The sequence below is a fragment of the Asparagus officinalis genome, chromosome 2 (genome assembly GCF_001876935.1).
Source record: "Asparagus officinalis chromosome 2, Aspof.V1, whole genome shotgun sequence".
NCBI lineage: Eukaryota > Viridiplantae > Streptophyta > Magnoliopsida > Asparagales > Asparagaceae > Asparagus > Asparagus officinalis.
In genome coordinates, this window is record NC_033795.1 from 37,706,213 (window position 1) to 37,726,409 (window position 20,197).

Consider the following 20,197-nt stretch of genomic DNA (forward strand, 5'->3'; position numbering starts at 1 on the left):
TATTTTTTTTACCGTCTACAATAACTCTTCTGACGACTTTGTGCTGTGCGAAGACGTTCTCGAACTAATTGAATTTTATCAATTGCTTGTTGTACCAATTCTGATCCAAGAAGTTTCCTTTCTCCAACATCATTCCAATGAATAGGAGACCTACACTTCCTTCCATAAAGAAGTTCATATGGTGTCATCTGAATGCTAGCTTGGTAGCTATTATTATATGCAAACTCGGCCAGAGGCAGATAATCTTCCTACGATCCTTTCATCTCCAGAACACAACATCTCAACATATCTTCTAGTGTTTGAATTGTCCGTTCTGATTGGCCATCTGTCTGTGGATGATAAGCTGAGCTGGAATTTTGTTTAGTCTGCAGAGTTCTATGCACACTTTTCTAGTATTCTGATGTGAACCGAGGATCTCGGTTAGAAACTATTGATATTGGTACACCATGCAACCTTACTATCTCATTAATGTACATTTTAGTCAACTTTTCTAATGAAAATTTCATATTGATAGGTAAAAAGTGTGCTGACTTTGTCAACCAGTCAACAATTACCCATATTGCATCATTCTTTCTCAAAGATTTCGGAAGGCCAGTGACGAAATCCATGGTGATCTTCTCCCATTTCCACATTGGTATGTCTAAATTATGGACTAATCCAGCTGGTCTTTGGTGCTCAGCCTTTACTTGTTGGCAAGTGAAACATTCTGCAACATAGGTGGTAATTTCCTTCTTCATATTATTCCACCAATATATTTCCTTCAGGTCTTTATACATTTTTGTTGATCCAGGATGCATAGTATACAGAGAGTGATGTGCCTATTTTAGAATCTTTTCTTTATCTCTGGTATGTTAGGCACACAAACTCTAGTTCCAAACCTTAACGATCCATCTTTATGTATCTTAAATTATCCTCGAGTGTCTTCTTCCACATCTTTCTTTATCTTTAACAGTTGAGCTGGTTTGCTTTAATTTCATCTAGCAAAGAAGGTTGTATTATCATTTTTTCTAATTTAACTCCAATTTGGTGGACTCTAATTTTAATTCCAGTACGATCCAAGTCCTCCAATATTTTTCTTTGAAAAGTAATTAGGCAAGCTAAATTGCATGAATTCTTATAGCTCAAAGCATCAGCAACAACATTTGCCTTGCCGGGGTGATAATTGATGGTCATGTCATAATCTTTCAAAAGTTTCAACCATCTTCTTTGCCGTAAATTCAACTCCTCTGGATAAATATATATTTCAAACTCTTATGGTCAGTATATATTTCACAATGTACTCTATATAAATAATATCTCCAAATCTTGAGAGCAAACACTACTGCCACTAACTCAAGATCATGAGTAGGGTAGTTTTGCTCATAAGGCTTTAACTGTCTTGAAGCATATGCTATAACTTTTCCATTTTGCATAAGTACACATCCCAATCCTCTTCTAGAGGCATCACTATAGATAGCAAAGCATGTGTTTCCACTAGGTAATGCAAGTATTGGAGCAGACACAAATCGACTTTTTAACTCTTGAAAGCTTTTCTCACATTCTTCTAACCAAATAAATTTAACTCCTTTCTGAGTAAGACGTGTTAGAGATGAAGCAATGCGAGAGAATCCTTCCACAAATTTTCTATAGTAGCCAGCCATTCCAAGAAAACTACGGATCTCGGTTACATTAGTTGGTCTGTCCCATTGAACAATAGCTTTTACCTTTTTCGGGTCCACAGAAATCCCTTCCTTAGATATTACATGCCCAAGAAATGCTACTTCCTCCAACCAGAATTCATATTTTTTTAAGTTTTGCATACAGTTGTTCTTTCTTTAATGTGTGCAACACCTGTCTTAAGTGTTCTTCATGTTCTTCTTTGCTTCTTGAGTATATCAAAATATCATCAATAAATACCACAACAAACTAATCCAAGAAAGGTTTAAATACCATGTTCATAAGATCCATAAATGCTGCAGGTGCATTTGTGAGCCTGAATGGTAAAACTAAAAATTCATAATGACCATAGCGGGTTCAAAATACAGTCTTTGGCACGTCTTCTGGCTTGATCTTTAATTGATAGTAACCAGAACGGAGATTAATTTTTGAAAATACCTGAGCTCCTTGTAATTGATCAAATAGATCATCAATTCTCGGTAATTGATATTTATTCTGAATGGTTACTTATTCAACTCACGAAAGTCAATACATAATCTCATACTTCCATCTTTTTTCTTCACAAATAACACTAGTGCACCCTAGGGTGACACACTCGGCCGAATGAAGCCTTTATCTAAAAGTTCTTGCAGTTGCACTTTTAGCTCTCTCGTCTCACACTTCTCTCGGTGTACAAGTGTATTACAAGTGATACTCACAAATAAAGATTAAATACAATGGTTTGTTCTCAACAACAAATGAGAACGCAAATGAAGCTCACACTCAGATTAAATACAATGGTTTGTTCTCAACAACAAATGAGAACGCAAATGAAGCTCACACTCACTAAATCACATTCTACAACCCACAATATATAGTATGAAGATATTAAGCTCAATATTGTGTGTGTGTGTGTGATAACAGTGAATAAAAAAAATATGTAACTCAAAAATATAGCTAAGATATGAAAATAAAATTATAAGCTATATGAAAAGATGAGTTAGAAAAACTTCTCAATAAACAAGAAGAACAGTAGAGGATGATGAGGATAGGATCATCAGTTGAAATGAAAAGCCTCTTCTTGTTATAGAAGACTTCTTTTTAAAGCAGATGATCAGAAACCGCTTAAACAGCTCTTTAAACACTCTTAAGATTTTGTTAAAACTTCACTGTAAAAAATAAACCTTGGTTTTTGAAAGAGAACAGCAATGGGGCATTTATACCCACTCAAAAAATCAGCCAAAACAAACTTGAAAAGACCAAAACAGCCCCAAAAAATCAAATCAGAAAAATAGCTGTTGGAAAGCAATTATTAGATCGGCGGTCGATCGTGGAAATCTCGCGGTCGACCGTGAAGCAAAAAAACACTGAAAAAGATATTTAAAGGCTGGCGGTCGACCGCAAAAGTCTCTGCTGGATTCACGGTCTACCGTCACGATCGACCGTGAGCACATAAAGCTTATACTAAGGAAAATTGCTGCTGGCGGTCGACCGTGGCGGTCGACCGCAAACTGATACAAGGCATATGACAGGTTTTTGTGCTGATTTTGAAAATACGTTAAAAATATCAAATTAATTCTAAAATAGTAAAACTTTGGGGAAAGTTTCTAAATGATGAAATAAACATGTTTGAAAAGGAATTTTTGGAAAATCAATTTTCGTTTGTGAAAACTCCCTGTTCTTGAAAAGTGTTCAAAAAACGATGAAAAATCGTTTATTTGATAGAAAACGTCAAAAATGTGTTAAGTGTACATATATTGAGCTTACATATAAACATACGATATATATAAGCAGACTAAACTTATACCTAGGTGAATGCACACACATGACTTGAATCTTTAACGCTTGATTATCATGTGTTGAATTACCTGTAAAGAGAAAAACAAAACAACAAAAACTAGAGAATAGATTAGCGATAAATTGTTTGACAAATCATCATTAAAACTATAGGGCCAACAATCTCCCCTTTTTTATGATGGAAAATAATTTATTTAAAGATATAAAATACATATTGATAAACTACATATAACATGAATATATAAAACCACATATCATAACATTCCATCAATATGAATTAAACATTAAACTGGACATCAATAACCATGTATACAACATGAATATTAATAAACCACATGAACATGAATAAACCATATGTAGATTTTCTCCCCCTTTGATAACATCAAAAAGGAAAAAAATATAAATAGGAGCAACGCTCCCCCTGCATTCAAGCACAGATAATAACCAAGTGTATGGACACAAAAGCTCCCCTTGTTAATTTGCATAAATGACATATAAAGATTGATACGAGTTGCCGTGCGAGCACCCTTTGGTCGCGGAATTACCAGAAGGTGGGTTGAGAAGAGGACGACCAAAACACAAGAACAATTCAGTTTGGCGAAGGAAAATACCTTCTCTAGATTATGAAGAACAAAAAATTACAATCTCTCCCTCACAATCTCACTCTAGAATTGAAGAACAAGCTCTCCAAATCTCAATCTAGAATCTAATCTCTCTTGATTAAACTCTCTGATCTAAGATAGATGTTTAGAAACCCTAAAACAATCCCTTATATAGGTGTACAAACGTGGATGACAGTTTGGTAAATAACCAGACCCAAAACCAACAGGAAAACGCGTGAACAGAATCCCAAACGAACCAGGAAACCATCGATGAGTCGACTCATGACTGAGATGAGTCGACCGAGCAGAAGCTTTTGACAAAACGGCTGGGTTTCGTGAGTCGACTCATTACAGACATGAGTCGACTCAACCTGATGAGTCGACTCATAACAGTCATGAGTCGACTCACAGGCTGAAAACTGGGTACTTCGATTCTTCTGCTCGTCGTCTTGTTCCACGCTTCCTCCTGTGTTCCCTTATACTGTTTTGACACCTCTATTCTCATGCTAGTATGAGAATCATCTATCCTCAAGCTCCCATGAGGATCGCTAAGCTCCAAAGAGAAGATACACCCGTATCATGTGTCCCCTCTTTAAGAACTTGAAGTCCCGTTCAAGTTAGAACTTTAGCCGAGGAAACTCTCGAGCTCCTCCATCTTTTCTGCACCACCTGGCCTTGCTAGAAATTCGGTCTTGACGTCCGATCGGAAACAACTCATTCGTCTCGCATCTCGTCATAGTCACCGTTCGCTCGAACTTGCAATCCTTTATCGATGGCTTTTCTGGAAGTCTAATGCACAGTGAGACAAACTTCTTGCTTGCATTCACTAGTCTCTTCGCTCGCGTCACCGTTCCCAAGCTTATCTCCTTTGGAAGAGATGCCGAACGAAATATGAACTTTACACCATCTTTAGTGAAGGTGTACTTCTGAGCCCGCCTCTCGTAGATCGCATATCTATCCCATAAGTACGGATTGCCCAGTATAATTTGACAAACATCCAATGGAACTACGTCGCATGTGACCTCGTCAATATACGACTCATGGAGCGCAAATCTTACAGTGCATTGATCAACTACACTTAGCTTCTCCTCCTTCTGAATCCACCCCAATGGATAGGGCTTCGGATGCTTGACCGTCTTCAGACCCAGCTTCTGAACCAAGGCTTCGGATATCAAATTCTTTTCACTGTCCGAATCAACTATGGCATCAACCAAACTGATCTTCACTTGGAACTTAAACACAAAGAGTTGCTCCCTCGGGTCGTCGTCCTCTTTCGTGGCCTGCTTTCCCGTCATAAGATTAAGACTGCTGTTGGGCTCTGTCATCCCCGGGACTTCCTTCGGACCTTGAGCTATCATGTATGCCTTTTTCTCATCCTTCCTCTTCAACCCTCTTGGTTTCAGATGAGGATACTTCTCCCAGCACCGATCAGCTTCGTGCCCTGTCTTCTCGCAGTGACTACAAATCAGTCATGCTTTCCCTAGATCACCCTTTTTCTTCTCCTCCTTAGATTGAGAACCACTAGACTCGCCTCCCGTCTGTTTGGAGTCTCCCTTATCCTCGTTTCCCTTCTTTTGCCTACCCTCAATGGCAATTGCCTTCACGCTTGCCTCTGCAATTGATTCTACCATGAATAGTCTCATCTCCTTTCGGATGTGATCACTCAATCCCGCCATATACTTCATAAACACAGAATATTCCTCTGTCGCAATGTTGAGGACCATCGCCTACCGTTGGAACTCCGTAGTGTATTCTTGAATGGTTTGATTGACCCTTTGGCGCAAGCCGTACCACTTGTACCAAGAACTCCGTAGTGTATTCTTGAATGGTTTGATTGACCCTTTGGCGCAAGCCGTACCACTTGTACCAACGCTCCTCAAGGAATCCTACCGGGTAGAACTGTTTCCTGAGTAGCTCCTTGAACTTGTTCCACGACACCGCCTTCTTCTCCTGCTTGCAGTAGGATTTCCACCACGTCAACGCGTGCCCTGAAAGCTTCAAAGTCACGAACACAATCTTCTCTTTCGACGAATAGCCATAAAGAGTAAAATACATCTTCATCCGCTCGATCCAGTCGTCAAGCCTCTCGACGTCAACACTCCCATCATAAACAGGAATCTCCACCTTAAAGTCAATCTTCAGGTTTTGATAAGAATTCTTACCACCTTGATGCAATACAGTCTTAATGGTCTCCTCCTCCTCGTCGGAATCTGAATCTACCCTTTCCACATAGGACTCAACAATTTTTTTCGAAGAAGATTCACCTTGTTTGCCACCTCCATGGATAAGACTGACGAGTTGTGTGAGAGTCGAACCTATCGTCTCGATCTGCTTCTCCAATGCATCAATCCTCGTTGAATTGTCTCCTTCAGCCATCTTCTTCTTCCTTAAAACTCGGACTCCTTCCAATGAAATAAGGATCTCGCCAAGCTCCTTGTATTAGGATCGAGTAAGGACCATACACAAGATGCCCCTTCATCGGATCTGATGCTCTGATACCAACTTGATACGAGTTGCCGTGCGAGCACCCTTTGGTCGCAGAATTACCAAAAGGTGGGTTGAGAAGAGGACGACCAAAACACAAGAACAATTCAGTTTGGCGAAGGAAAATACCTTCTCTAGATTATGAAGAACAAAAGATTACAATCTCTCCCTCACAATCTCACTCTAGAATTGAAGAACAAGCTCTCCAAATCTCAATCTAGAATCTAATCTCTCTTGATTAAACTCTCTGACCTAAAAGATCTCCTCTTGATTCTAAGATCTCATAGAATCTCACAATCTAAACCCTAATCCTTTTGATTAGGATATCACTTAGACCTAAAAACTCTTTAGATCAAAACAATCCCTTATATAGGTGTACAAACGTGGATGGCAATTTGGTAAATAACCAGACCCAAAACCAACAGGAATTCGTGTGAACAGAATCCCAAACGAACCAGGAAACCATCGATGAGTCGACTCATGACTGAGATGAGTCGACTCGACAGAAACTGGAGAAATCTCAATAACCAACGATGAGTCGACTCATGACAGTCATGAGTCGACTCAACCTGATGAGTCGACTCATAACAATCATGAGTCGACTCACAGGCTGAAAACCGGATACTTCAATTCTTCTGCTCGTCGTCTCGTTCCACGCTTTCTCCTGTGTTCCCTTATACTGTTTGACACCTCTATTCTCATGCTAGTATGAGAATCATCTATCCTCAAGCTCCTATGAGGATCGCTAAGATCCGAAGAGAAGATACACCCGTATCAAAGATCATATATAGGAGCTAAAAAATCACAATCATAATCATACACATCCATAAACATTTAAAAAATTAAAGTCCAAACCAAGCATAAAGCAACATTAGCAACATGTATTCACAAAACCACATATTTGTTTTCACAAAACAAGGCATAAAATATTGTTTTCACCATACATTGTTCATGATAAACTAACATAACCACAATAAACTAAATTAGTCCCACAAGACTACACACACAAACCATACATAATTTGTTCCATAATAACACATAGTTTTCCACACAAATCATAGAGTTATTACAACTCAAAATAAAACATAAATATCAAGTTTTCTTTTCACCAAAACATAGAGATCACCATAAGCATAAAATCCAATAAACAAGAATCAATCTCCACTATCATCAGAAGCATGGCCAGAGCCAGATCCCGAACCAGAGCCAGAAGCAGATCCTTCTTCAGAACGCTCACCTGAATCAGAGTCAGAGCTGGAAGAGGGATCTGGAATCCCAAGAGACTGACGCTGATAAGATAGAATAGTCCTAACGTCCTTCTGAATAGATGAGACCTGAGTCTCAAGACTATCCAATCGGGCACAAATATCAGAAGTGGAGGAGGTGGAAGCTCTAGACCGAGAACGGGAAGATGATGGCTTAGCATGATCAGATAAGGGGTCAGAAAGTTGTATACGGGAGAGAGAGACTCTATCAAAGTATTCCTTACCTGGATCAACTTTAGGTTCATTGGTTAGAGCAACACCGAAGTGTTGAAGAATGAGGGTGATGAAGCTGCCAAAAGGAAGAAATTTGTAATACTTGCATGCCATGTTCTTAAGAAAAACATTTGCCCAATTCACTTTTATTTTGGCAAATATGGCATAAACAACATTAACCTTATCAGGGGCAAAATGTTCAAAGCTACCGGTTTTGGGAATGAGATTATGAGCAACAATACGAGCTATGATTTTAGCAGTGGGATTGAGTGATTTGTTGTTCATAGGATAGGTGCAACCGGGCTTAAACAAGATATCGTTCACAGCCTGATCGGTGTGATCGATAGACATAAGCTCAACATCACTTGTTGGAATCTTAAGGATTCCCGCAAGTTCGTCGGCAGAAAAAGAGATCTGAATGTTCTTAACAGATGTGGTGATGGTTTGAATACCATCGGCAGAAGAGGTGACATACAGGTTTGCATAAAATAAATAGACGAGGAATGGGTAATAAGGAACTTTACGTTCCACGTCTAGCAGTTTATGCAAACCAACAGCATGCAGAATACTATAAATATCATATATGGCTAGCTCCTGGTATTTGATATATCGAGTAGGCAGGATTTTCAGTTTACACAGTTCCCTATATTTCTTAATAAGGGGTTTGAACAGAAGATAATCCTTATAGTGGGAGGCAATGGAAGATGAGGAACCAGACTCAGGCTTAGATCTTTTCTTAGGAGGCATTGTGACAGATGTGATCAATTAGGGTTTGAATGAAATTAGACAGAAATTTAGAACCCTAGAAATGAAAATAGAGTACAATAAGTACAAATGAACAAACCCTAAACCAAAACCCTAGAATTAAAATGTTGAAACTCTAGAGCAATAAAAGAAATTAAAAGATGAGAGATGATTACCCAATCAATTTCCACCTGAAATTGATGAAGAGATGGCCTCAAGGAAGACCGCGGTCGAACGATGGCGAACAACGGGCGACCGAGAGCAGAAATCGACAAAATTTTGGGAATTTTTTTCAAATGGGGAAGAAGAAGAGGGTCGGGTTAATTGAGATGAAGAAGGAGCGGCTCAGATCGGTTTAAGGATGAAATCAACGGTGGTGATAGAATCGGGTTATGAACAGTATCCAAAAAATAACCGAAACCCGAAGTCAAAACCAAATCGACACAGAAAACATTCTTGCGATCGACCGTGGCGGTCGATCATAACAACTTCCAGAAACTTTGACGGTCGATCGTGGCGGTCGACTGCGAGAAAAATATCATCAAAAAATAATTATAAAGTCTGGTTTTGTGAAAAATTCAATTTGGACCTTTAAGAAAATTGTTCTATAATATATATAAATATGTATAAAAAGTTTTTAGCTATTAAATCGCGAAAATATTTTATTTTAGCTTAATAAAAACTAAATCATCATTAAAATTCAAAAACAACTATAAAAAAAATCACAACGATAGTTTCAAAACTCATTTTGGTACCCAAATCATTTTGGTACCACTAAAATTTGTGGCATGACCCTGATCATGTAAATCCAAGGCCCTAGGGTTATGAACCCGTTTGGACGTATTTTGTGCACCGATACGGTCAAAACAAAAATCGTAAACATGACCCATACGATTAAAATTTGTGCAATGTAGAGGTTTGAATGGTTTGCGTTGACCGAAATGAAATGCACGTGGTTCATTTGCAAAAATAGATTTTTCTTTGTAATTATTTTACAAACGAGAATTTCTTTTCAAATCGAAACAAAACATGGGCAAATGACCAAAACGACCATAATAATCACATTTATACACATGAGCATGTTTATGATTTACACTATGTGTGTGTACATGTGTATGAGATGAAGAAGCTTGATGGGATGCACAATCATGAAAAGGCTTGTTAATTTTTTGTGCATTATGACAAAATTGGGCTAAATGGCCTTTACAACGTCAAATAGAACATTTGTGAATTTTGTCATACATGTGTGCATAGTGAATAGGTTTCTTAGAAGAATTAACATTGTATTTTGCACACAAGTCCATAAGCTTTTTATTATTAGCAATACAAGTGTTTAGTGTTGAATCTAAGGTAGATATACGTTTTCTCATTTGATTTAACTCATCATTGTGCATACAAGCATTGCTACTAGAAGTAGGATAAACAAGATTTTTTATTATAGATTTTAACTTATCTACTTCTAACATGGCATCACTTTTTCATGAAGCAAACTAGCATTTTTAATTTTCAAATTTTTATTGCATTCTTTAAGAATTATATTTTCATTTGCAATAAAATTAAACTTAGTGGCTAGTGTTTCATGAGTGGATTTCATATTTACATACTTACTCTTTACATCAATATAGCAATTGTGTAATTTTTCAAACTCAAGAGCAAGCTCATCAAAAGTAATAATGTCATCGTTATCAAGCTCGCATACCTCACTAGGGTTATCACCTAGTGATATTGTACATGGAGATGAGGCTTCTTTAGAACTCAAAATGGGATTTTCCAACGCTTGTTGAATAGCCTCCAAGTCCCCTTCATGTGCTTTAATAAATTTCCATAAGGCGTAAGCACTCCAACGCTTGTTGAATAGCCTCCAAGTCCCCTTCATGTGCTTTAATAAATTTCCATAAGGCGTAAGCACTATCAAAATTAGCAAATTTGTTAGAAAATGAAGAGTGAAAAGCATTAAGCAAATATTCTAACAAAAGCTTGTTCATATTAAACAATCTTTTATCATTTTCATTCCATTTGGATTTTTCCAAAATATGAACGACATAGGCTTCCTCAATAATTTCCCATAAATCGAATTGTTTAGATTGAACAAAAAAAAAATTCTTGATTAATTAATTCTTACAAAAGATATATGAATGAGTGATGAGCAAGAATGTAAATTACAAGCACAAAATAAATATACATAAAGAAAACTCAAACACGAGATATGATCACGGAGTTCGGTCAACCCTTGACCTACGTCTCCGCTCCTCACCTCGAGAAGATCTCCACTATATCGACACACCCGGTTTGGAAGCTGAAACTTCTCTACACACTCGGTTTTCTAGTTCATTAAAAACTCTACACGGCTGTTTTGTTTGAGCTTCTTTTTCGAATGAGCCCTTTGCTTCATCGAGAATGAAGAGAGACACTCACAATGTACATACACAAACAACCCTAAGTGTTGGTTCTCACATATCGCCTCCCTCAAGTGGTCGGCTTTACTACCTCTCACTAGGCTTTACTATCGACTTCACTCATCTTGGAATCGACTACGTCCTCACCACACACTCCTCTTGGTGTAAATGTGTATTACAAAGTGATACTCACAAATGAAGCTCAAATAGAATAATTTGTTCTCTAATAATAAATGAGAACACAATGAAGCTCACTCTCACAATATCACTCATCACAACCCACAATATAGTGTATGTAATCCTAGAAGCTCAATAGGGATGTGTGTGTGATAAATGAGTACAAATAAAATCTAACTAAAAAAGAACTAGCAATAAAATAGATATGAAATTCAAGAATAAAATGCTAGATAATTGAGTTAGGGAAACTTCTCTATAAACACAAAGAGTAGATGATGAAAGATTGAGGATGAATTCCTCAACCAAGGATGTAAGCTCCTCTTTGCGAAAACCAAAGACCAAACTTGAAACAAATTTAATCAAACTTTAAAACTCTTTTAAAACTTGTTTAAAACTTTCTTAGGTAGTTGGAAGTAGTTAATGTAAAGGAGTATTTATAGGCTTGAAGAAACCAGCCTAAGAATTCCAAATCTCTTAAAAGCATTGAAATAATCAAAGCTGGAAACTAGCCGTTACTGTGCAAACGGCTAGTTATAAGTCGACTTAACAGTACACACAAGTTGACTTGGCAGAGGAAAATAACAGACTAAAAAACAGGCTATAAGTCGACTTGCGAAATGACATAAGTCAACTTGATATAAGTCGACTTGCTATGATATATAAGTCGACTTGACAGAGGCTAATGCACTTTCTAGAGTAGTTCATAAGTCGACTTATCCAACCTAGTAAGTCGACTTATGAACATGCACAGGGACTGTGCATGTCCAAAAATTAACTTTTAAAGTGTATTTAAAAATAGCAAATAAATTCAGAAAAATGTAAAACTTTGAAAAATATTTATAAACATGATAATAAACATGTTACAAAAAGAAATTTTCAATTTTCACTTCCTATTTGTAAAATCTCATCATTTTGCAAAAACACTCAAATACATGTTTGTATAAACACTTGATTTTTTATTTTTGACTTTAAACAAAAGTTTTGAAACTTTATAAAATAATTTTATAGACTTAATAAAATATGTATATAATGATAGTTAAGTCCATAAACCAATAACACAATATTTTTATAAAAACACCTATATTTCAATAAATACGTGTGTGTTATATTGAGCTTGAAGAATTGCACACAATATATATAACTCCTATACAAAAAAAAAAGAATACCTAAGGAGAAAGAGAAGCTGCTATACTTGAATTTTTAATGTGATGATAACTTCTTTTTAGATATAATGAACCTGGATATAACACAAACAAACACAAAACACTAAAACCAATATTAGTCATAAATTGTTTGTTAAATCATCATCAAAATAAAAAGGCCAACAATCGGTTGCCTGGGGGATGAGAGAACCCACACTATACATATCGACCTAAGCCTCGTCGCTGATTCGGGATTATCTGCTAATCTTGTTGCCGAGCCTCAAGATATCAACAATTTCATTATCATTGAGCGAGCGACTCTCACAGATGCATCACTATCTCATCCTATTACTACCCCCATGGAGCTTTATTTAAAGCTTCTCAGTCAGATGGTGATCCTTTATCGAACCAGTATATCAGGAACTTGTGGGTACCTTGATTTATTTGTCTGCTATTGATCTAGATATATCTTATATTGTTCACACTCTCAGTCAGTTTATGGCCACACCGACAGCAATTCACTATGCAACCTTGATCAGACTAGGTTACTATCACTCACTTCTTGTTATTTTCATCCTATTCACCTCTCTCATTACAAGCGTACACTTATGCCGGTTTGGTTGATGATCCTGATACTAGACAATCACAACTAGTTATTACATTTTTCTTGTTCCGTTTGTTTTTTCTTGGTGTGGCAAATGCCAAACTGCTCTTTTCCGATCTAGCACTGAGGCAGAATATCATGCTATGGCCGACACTACTCTTAAGAGTAGTTGGTTACGCCATCTTCTTTAGCATCTCGGCATCTTCGTTCCTTTTCTTGTTCCTCTATTTTTTGACAATAAAATTACCATTCAGATTGCTTGTGATCCGGTGTTTTATGAGCATACTAAACATATTGAGGCGGGTTGTCATAATGTCTGACAGTTTTATAGTGCTCACAATATTTCTCTTCCTTAAGTTAGGGCTGTCCAAAACAGCCCGGAGCCCGGCCCGGGCCCGGCCCGGCCTCGGCCCGGAAACCCGGGCCAAGTCCGGGCTCCGGCCCGGGCCCGGGCCGCCTTTTTGGTGCCCGGCCCGGCCCGGAATAGTAAGTTTTTTTTATTTTTTATTTTTTTATATGTATTATATTATATATGTATAATATAAATATATATAATATGTATAATATATGGTTATATAATATATTTTTATTATATGTATAATATATGTAATATATATAATGTATGTATATATAAAGCATATTTCTATAAATATGTATAATATGTCCATATGTGTGTATATATATACTCTTTCCATAGTATATAAGTATATATAAGTATATCTCTCGTTTATATAAGTATATATCATGTATAAGTATATATAAGTATACTTTCTCTATATATAAATATATATAAGAATACTCTCTCTTATATATGTATAATGTATGGCAATGTATGTATATATATACTCCTCTCTTAGTTATATATGTTATATGTAAGTAATACCTCTCTCTATAGTAATATATTTACTATATATGTAATAATATTCATATGTGTATGTAATATATATACTCTCTCTTATATAAGTATAATATATGTATATATATAGTATAGAGTATAGCTGCTCTCTTATATAAAGTATAAATATATATATATAGTATATATATATTATATATATATATATATTAATATATATATATATATATTATAAAGATATACTCTCTTTATATACATTGTATAATGTTATGTATGTATGTATATATTATACTCCTCGGTGCTCTTAAGTATTATATGGTATAATAAGTATACTCTTTGCTTATATATGTATACTCTCTCTTTATGATAAGTATGATTAAGTATACACTCTCTATATATGTATAATATATGTGTGTGTATATATATATATATATATACTAATATACTCTCTCTCTTAGTATATATGTATATATAAGTATACTCTCTCTTATATATGTATACTCCCTATTATATAAGTATACTCTTTTATATATGTGTGTGTGTATACTCTCTCTCTTAGTATATAAGTATATATAAGTATAGTATATTACAACGGTTACTTCCCCATTGGCCCAACGAGCAACGGCTACAGGGTTACTTTTGCGATTCTCTCTCTCTTAAATTATAACTTATAAATATATACAATATTTACATATAATATATGTATATATAATATATAGTTACATAATAATTTAGAAGTATATACTAATACAATTATTATTATTTTATTATTTTTTGTCTTTTTTTATAATTTAAAACTTAAATAAAATTTAAAAATTTAAAAAAAAAATTTTAAAAAAATGAAAAAACCCGGGCCGGCCCGGAACCCGGCCCCGGACCCGGCCCGGGGTACCCGGGTCCGGGTCCGGGCTCCGGTTTTGCCCGGCCCGGCCCGGATGGACAGACCTACCTTAAGTACCATCCAGCCCGGGCCGGCCCGGATGGACAGCCCTACCTTAAGTACCATCCAAATATCAACTCGAAGACATTTTTACTAAGACACAAGTTACTGCTCAACTAGTTTATTTCTTGTCCAAATCTTTCGTGTTTGATCAAGTTTGAAGGGTGTGTGTCAAGATAGGATATATATCTATACGTGTACATGCCCAGTATTGGCCCACTCAAGCCCGTGTAGTCTATATTTGTATCATATTTTAAGATCAATATACACAATTATTCTCTCCCAATTATCAATAACATTATATAATAGTCAGTCCCCACCATAATTTCATTGTTCTGTTGTACAAAAGGAAAGGACCTTTAATATATGGGTAATTCTCACAAACCCCCTTAAGTTCGGTAGGTTCGGATTTAAGCAACGTTAACTATTTTAATTCCGCAAAATTTAAAACCCCCCCTAACTTTAACCTTGCAAAGTAACATTTTCTAATCTCATATGTCACATGACAATCACATGACTAAAGAAGATGAAATATCCCTCATCCCTAAGAAAAACCCTCGAAGTTAAGGGGGCTTTGCCGAATCAAAATAGTTAAGGAGGTCATTTCAAAAATGGCCAAACTTAAGGAGGTTCTGTGAAATTTGCCCTTAATAGAAGAGACATTTCAAAGTTCATTCTATGACCTGGGTTTTATAATTACATCTTGTACGCAAACTTGTATCCCAAGAATAAGCTGGTAGAACCTTGCTATATGAGTGTCATCTATTTATTGGCAACGTACACATCAGATAAAGGGTCAGCGTGCGGTAAACACAATAAGCTCATTGTCATATCATCTCCAACTGTTAAGAAAAATCCGAAAATTAATTCAAAAGGCTCATTAACTGCAACAAAGTAACTGTATCTCTAGGTATAACAGAAAATAATCTGCCTTCTGACAACATTTTGCATATATACTGCATTGTAGGCCTAGATTTTGGATCAAAACATAAACATGATAGTGCTAAAGTTGCCACGACAAATACTTGCTCATTGACTTGATTTCTTGGAGTTGGGAGACGAGGATCGATAATATCCTTTATGAATAGATTTTGAGCTGCAGATGATGATAGATCCGAGATGAGATCCCCTGGATGTCTTCCCATGATCACTTCTAATGCAACTACGCCGAAGCTGTAGACATCACATTTCTCAGTCACCTTCATTGTGTAAGCTAACTCTGCAAATATGGTACCAACCAAGTTAGTTTTTAGTATGTTTAATAAGCCAACGGTCATGTGGCTACAGATTTGTTGAAACTAGAATTTTAACAGTTATGATTATCGACTGTCTTAAAAAGGGATTATCTATCTTAAAAGAGCGACTAATTTGAAGGATCTTGTTTCAACATAATTTGATCAAGCTGCCGATTTGCAAGGTTCAGATGCGATCGTAACCGTTGAGTCTCCTCACTTCACGAAATTTCGACGTTTTAAAGTGAATATCTTGGAGAGAATAATAGCCTGCTGAGTTCAAGTGAAAATAGTAGTGTTATGGTAGAAAACCTAAAATCTGTTGGCATTCCACCACATCTATTGGGTCAATCAAGGATATCTAAGCAGTATGCATCAGGATCTTAGGGTTCCATGACAGTCATTTGCATGCAGTTATGTGAGGATTTCCCAGAATCTATAGGTGTAGGGATGGCCTTTGAAGTAAGAGTCGAGCTCCATCAAGAATGTGAGGTGGCTTCTGAGCATCGGCGGGCCAGGCCTGACCCTGTAGATAATTTAAACAAAGCAGTTTGTTTAATTGATTATTCAGTCTGATGTTCGGATTTGGTAGTTCATCAACTAAAAAATTAATTTTAAAAAGTATGTCGAATTCATAGAATGAATAGAGGTTAAGCACAATGTACAGTACAAATTTGTTTTCCTTACATATTAAATGCTGTCGTTTAAAATTTAATCCTGCATATAATTTGGTATCGATACTAGCACACACGGCTACCGATCATGTTATAAAATTTTCAACCCATTTAACATTTACTATTTCAGGTTGTTGTATATTAAATCAATTTTCTAACGAAATATTCGAATTAAATATATAGAACATCATAATTACAAAATGAATGATTATTGTTTCGAGTTAAAATTAAAAAAAATGAATATACGGCTTTAGTAATTCAGTTAAATTACCTGTAGAAGTCGCCTGGTCGGCACTGCGGAGTAGTGCGAGCTCGATGGCAGCGGAAGATGGGGTTGTCAAGCCGCAGTCACGACACCGGTGAATGGAGTAAAGGTTAGCAGGTGTGGGAACTTGTCGGAGCTTGCGAGGGGGAGGAGATGGCTGAGTAGCGCGAGCGAGGTCTGGTGTGCTGCGGTTTGAGGGACTATAAGAGACGAGATATTCCTTGCTTATCTCGCAGGAAATGCAGCGATCATTCAAGGCGAGAGAGTTATGATTATCGACTGTCTTAAAAAAGGGGCTCGGCCGCACTCTCACTCTTGGTAATCAGACGGCGCATGCATTTATAGCTGGCGGGGGACGAATGGGCGGCAAAACCCGGACTTTCCGAAGGTCTCCTGATGGATGGCTTGTCGAAGCAGTTCTTGAGATCCTTATTAGTAGACCGTATCGCATGGATGAAGCGAAGCGTGCTGCAGAGTACGGGAGCACCACTCGACGATGTAGTGCTTGTTGGGAACGCTCTCTCTGTGTTGAGAAGAGCCAGTGAAGATGTGGCTGGAGGACCATGATGGCGTGCACAAGAACGTGCGCATCGGAAGTGCAGGGTCTGGATCATTCCGCGCAGGGGAATGTCTGTCAGGTGCAGGCGGAGAAGGTGCGAGGGTCCTTTGCCACGGGCCAGACAACGATCTGCTTGGGATTTGCGCCGGCCGAGTTGGCCATTGATAGGGACAAACAGTCGGACCCGTCGCACTGCTGCAGCATGCGGATTAGGTTTGTACGAATGATACAATCTTTCTATCTGTTGTTGGAGAGTATATAATCCAGGCGTATTGAAGGAGAGGTACGAAGTATAGAGTTTACGGGCTCTAGGTTAGGGCTTAGGGTTTAAGCGCTTGGCGCTAAATTCACTCACCGAAGTGGAGAGCGCCGATGGACGATGCTAGGGCTTTGGCAGGAACTGCAGAAAGAGGCTTTTTTTAATAAAACTAAGTGAAGAAAGTTTCTTTCAAATTTTATTATTTTATTTTGACCCTTCTAAAATTTTTAATTTTTATTTTTTGGTGAGGAACGGCGGATAAGAGCGAAGTAGAAAACACAAAGCAGAGACGAGAGGGAGGGAGGAGAAGGATTGAGGGAGAGAAGGTTGGGCTAACTGGGACTTTTACTGCAAGTGGCTCTTATAACACGCCTAGGCCTCGCCCACAACAATCTTTAATCGTAGTTATGCTCGAGTGGGCATCAGGGTCGGGTACTTTCGCTTGTTAATCAGTAAGAAGGGCTGATTTGCCTTTACTAATTTTCGGATACGCTTAATAATTCTGTTTATAAAATGTTTGACGGAAGTGAAAGTATCTTGAAGAAGAATATGCAATTTTGAACGGCCCCACCTAAACAGCTTTGCTGACAGTGCTTTGTTTCTCCTCAACGTCGTTGAGGAACACTCCAGTAGTGCGGAACTCAAAGCGTTCCTAGAAAATTGTTTTAATAACATAAGGTATGCGTAGTCAATGTTAACTATTATTTCTATATGTTATCCCTTATTAAATAATTACTATAACAAAATCCTGAGCATCCTTTGGGTATGCAAGAGTTGCCAAATAGGAAATTCAAGATTCAAAGTTAAAATGGTGAAGCCTACATTCCGGAATGGAGCAAACGTCGCGGCCTAAATTTCAGCAGCATGTAAAATGTTAATGTTACAGTGTTCTCATCACCAAAGTGCAGCGCCTTCACCAGGCAACAGTACAAGTGTAACTTTTTGCATGACCTGGAGCACGTGACCGCAACGGCAGATTGGTGGTCAAGATCAGGCAAGGAAATGCTGCCGCTCAAGGCTGACTGCCGGGCCGGAGTCGACATCCCCTTTAGGACGACTCGAAAGGGGCGGAACTTGTCGACCCACTTTTCGAAGGGCGACTCACCATGGAGGCCCACTCAAACGGCCAGTCAAACTCGACCCCCCTGGCAGAGGTCGACATCGAGAAGGTGTCATTTCTGCGTCAAGTCAGAGGAACGAACTTTTAGCACTGCGAGCCTCTCCCCTGACAACATTGTCAGCATCTCAATCATGATTGTCAAGCATCAATCATTCTCTGGCCCCCCCGCCCACCCGCGGGCGCATGTTGTGCTTCAGTGCGGCGCAGCACATACATCATGTCAGCGCAGATGCACCGCAGCTAGTCGCCAGCCAACACCTGTAAAGCAAGTGGTTAACACCGCCAGCATACACCTTTATTCACGGCGCCATCCTGTGCTCGGCCAGAATGACGGTTCTAGACCCTCATTACGCCACAATTATAATATAGATGTACTATTCTAACTTTAGGCAAGGGGAACGAGATCTCAGATGTCAGAGCCCTGCAAACGGCAGATCTGATTTCAATCTAACATCAGAACTCTGGGGATTTTCCACGAATTCCTTTGCAATCTACTGGCACACAAACTCTAAACAGTTCTTTACTGCACCTCACTCAGTTGCAACGAGCAGCATGACTTGATCGTTGTAAGGTAACCACGAGGATCGCAAACCTCGGTCCTCGTCACAGGAGTCTTTCCCTGTGGCATCGGCTGAGCACTCGCCCACTAGCTCCGAGCCGGACATTCCGGGGAAGGAAGCAGCGGCCCGACATCCATGCCATCATAGCATCTCGTCATCCACGACACGGATGCTATGCCGACTGTTTGAAGCTGCTCAGCAAATCAACAGTTTTGCGGCCAACACAGTGGTGTACTCTATTCTTTCTTTGGGGACTGTTTGATCCAACGTAAACAGTTCTATATGTGTCAAGGATCAATCCCTATCCTAAGGTGGCGAGCACTATTTCTTTTGAGTGCATGGTTCTAGATTCCGCAGCAGTCAAATAAGTGGTATGCGCCTTCCACAGGGTTATGGGGCCAACTCTGTATCTTCACGTCTATTTTGCGAGAAGAAAACATGTCTTGGTTCTGAAGTATAGGCCGCATGCGAGCGAAGCATGCTTCTGCCCTAGGAGGACGCCCATCAGAGCCTGACTGGCTAAGGCTCGAAGCCTACAATACCTTGAAGCATACAGCGTCAAAAGAATTTCTCCCAATCTTTCCAAGAGAGGGCGAGAGTTCGCTTATGCGGGATATCGACGGTTTTCACAGTTGGATCTCAGAGAGCCAGGCCTTGATGCGGCTCGCTATTGATT

General features: G+C 38.2%; 1 protein-coding gene across 2 annotated transcripts in view; it reads right to left on the reverse strand.

Annotated features, from left to right (window-relative positions):
* The window catches only part of LOC109830671 (probable leucine-rich repeat receptor-like protein kinase At1g35710), a 22,301-nt gene continuing 17,791 nt past the window's right edge, over nucleotides 15,688-20,197 (reverse strand). For both annotated transcript variants that reach the window (XM_020398012.1, XM_020398013.1), the window contains exon 4: nucleotides 15,688-16,071. In XM_020398012.1, coding sequence (XP_020253601.1) covers nucleotides 15,716-16,071 — 356 coding nt within the window. In that variant the 3' untranslated portion in view covers nucleotides 15,688-15,715. The remainder of the gene's footprint in view (nucleotides 16,072-20,197) is intronic.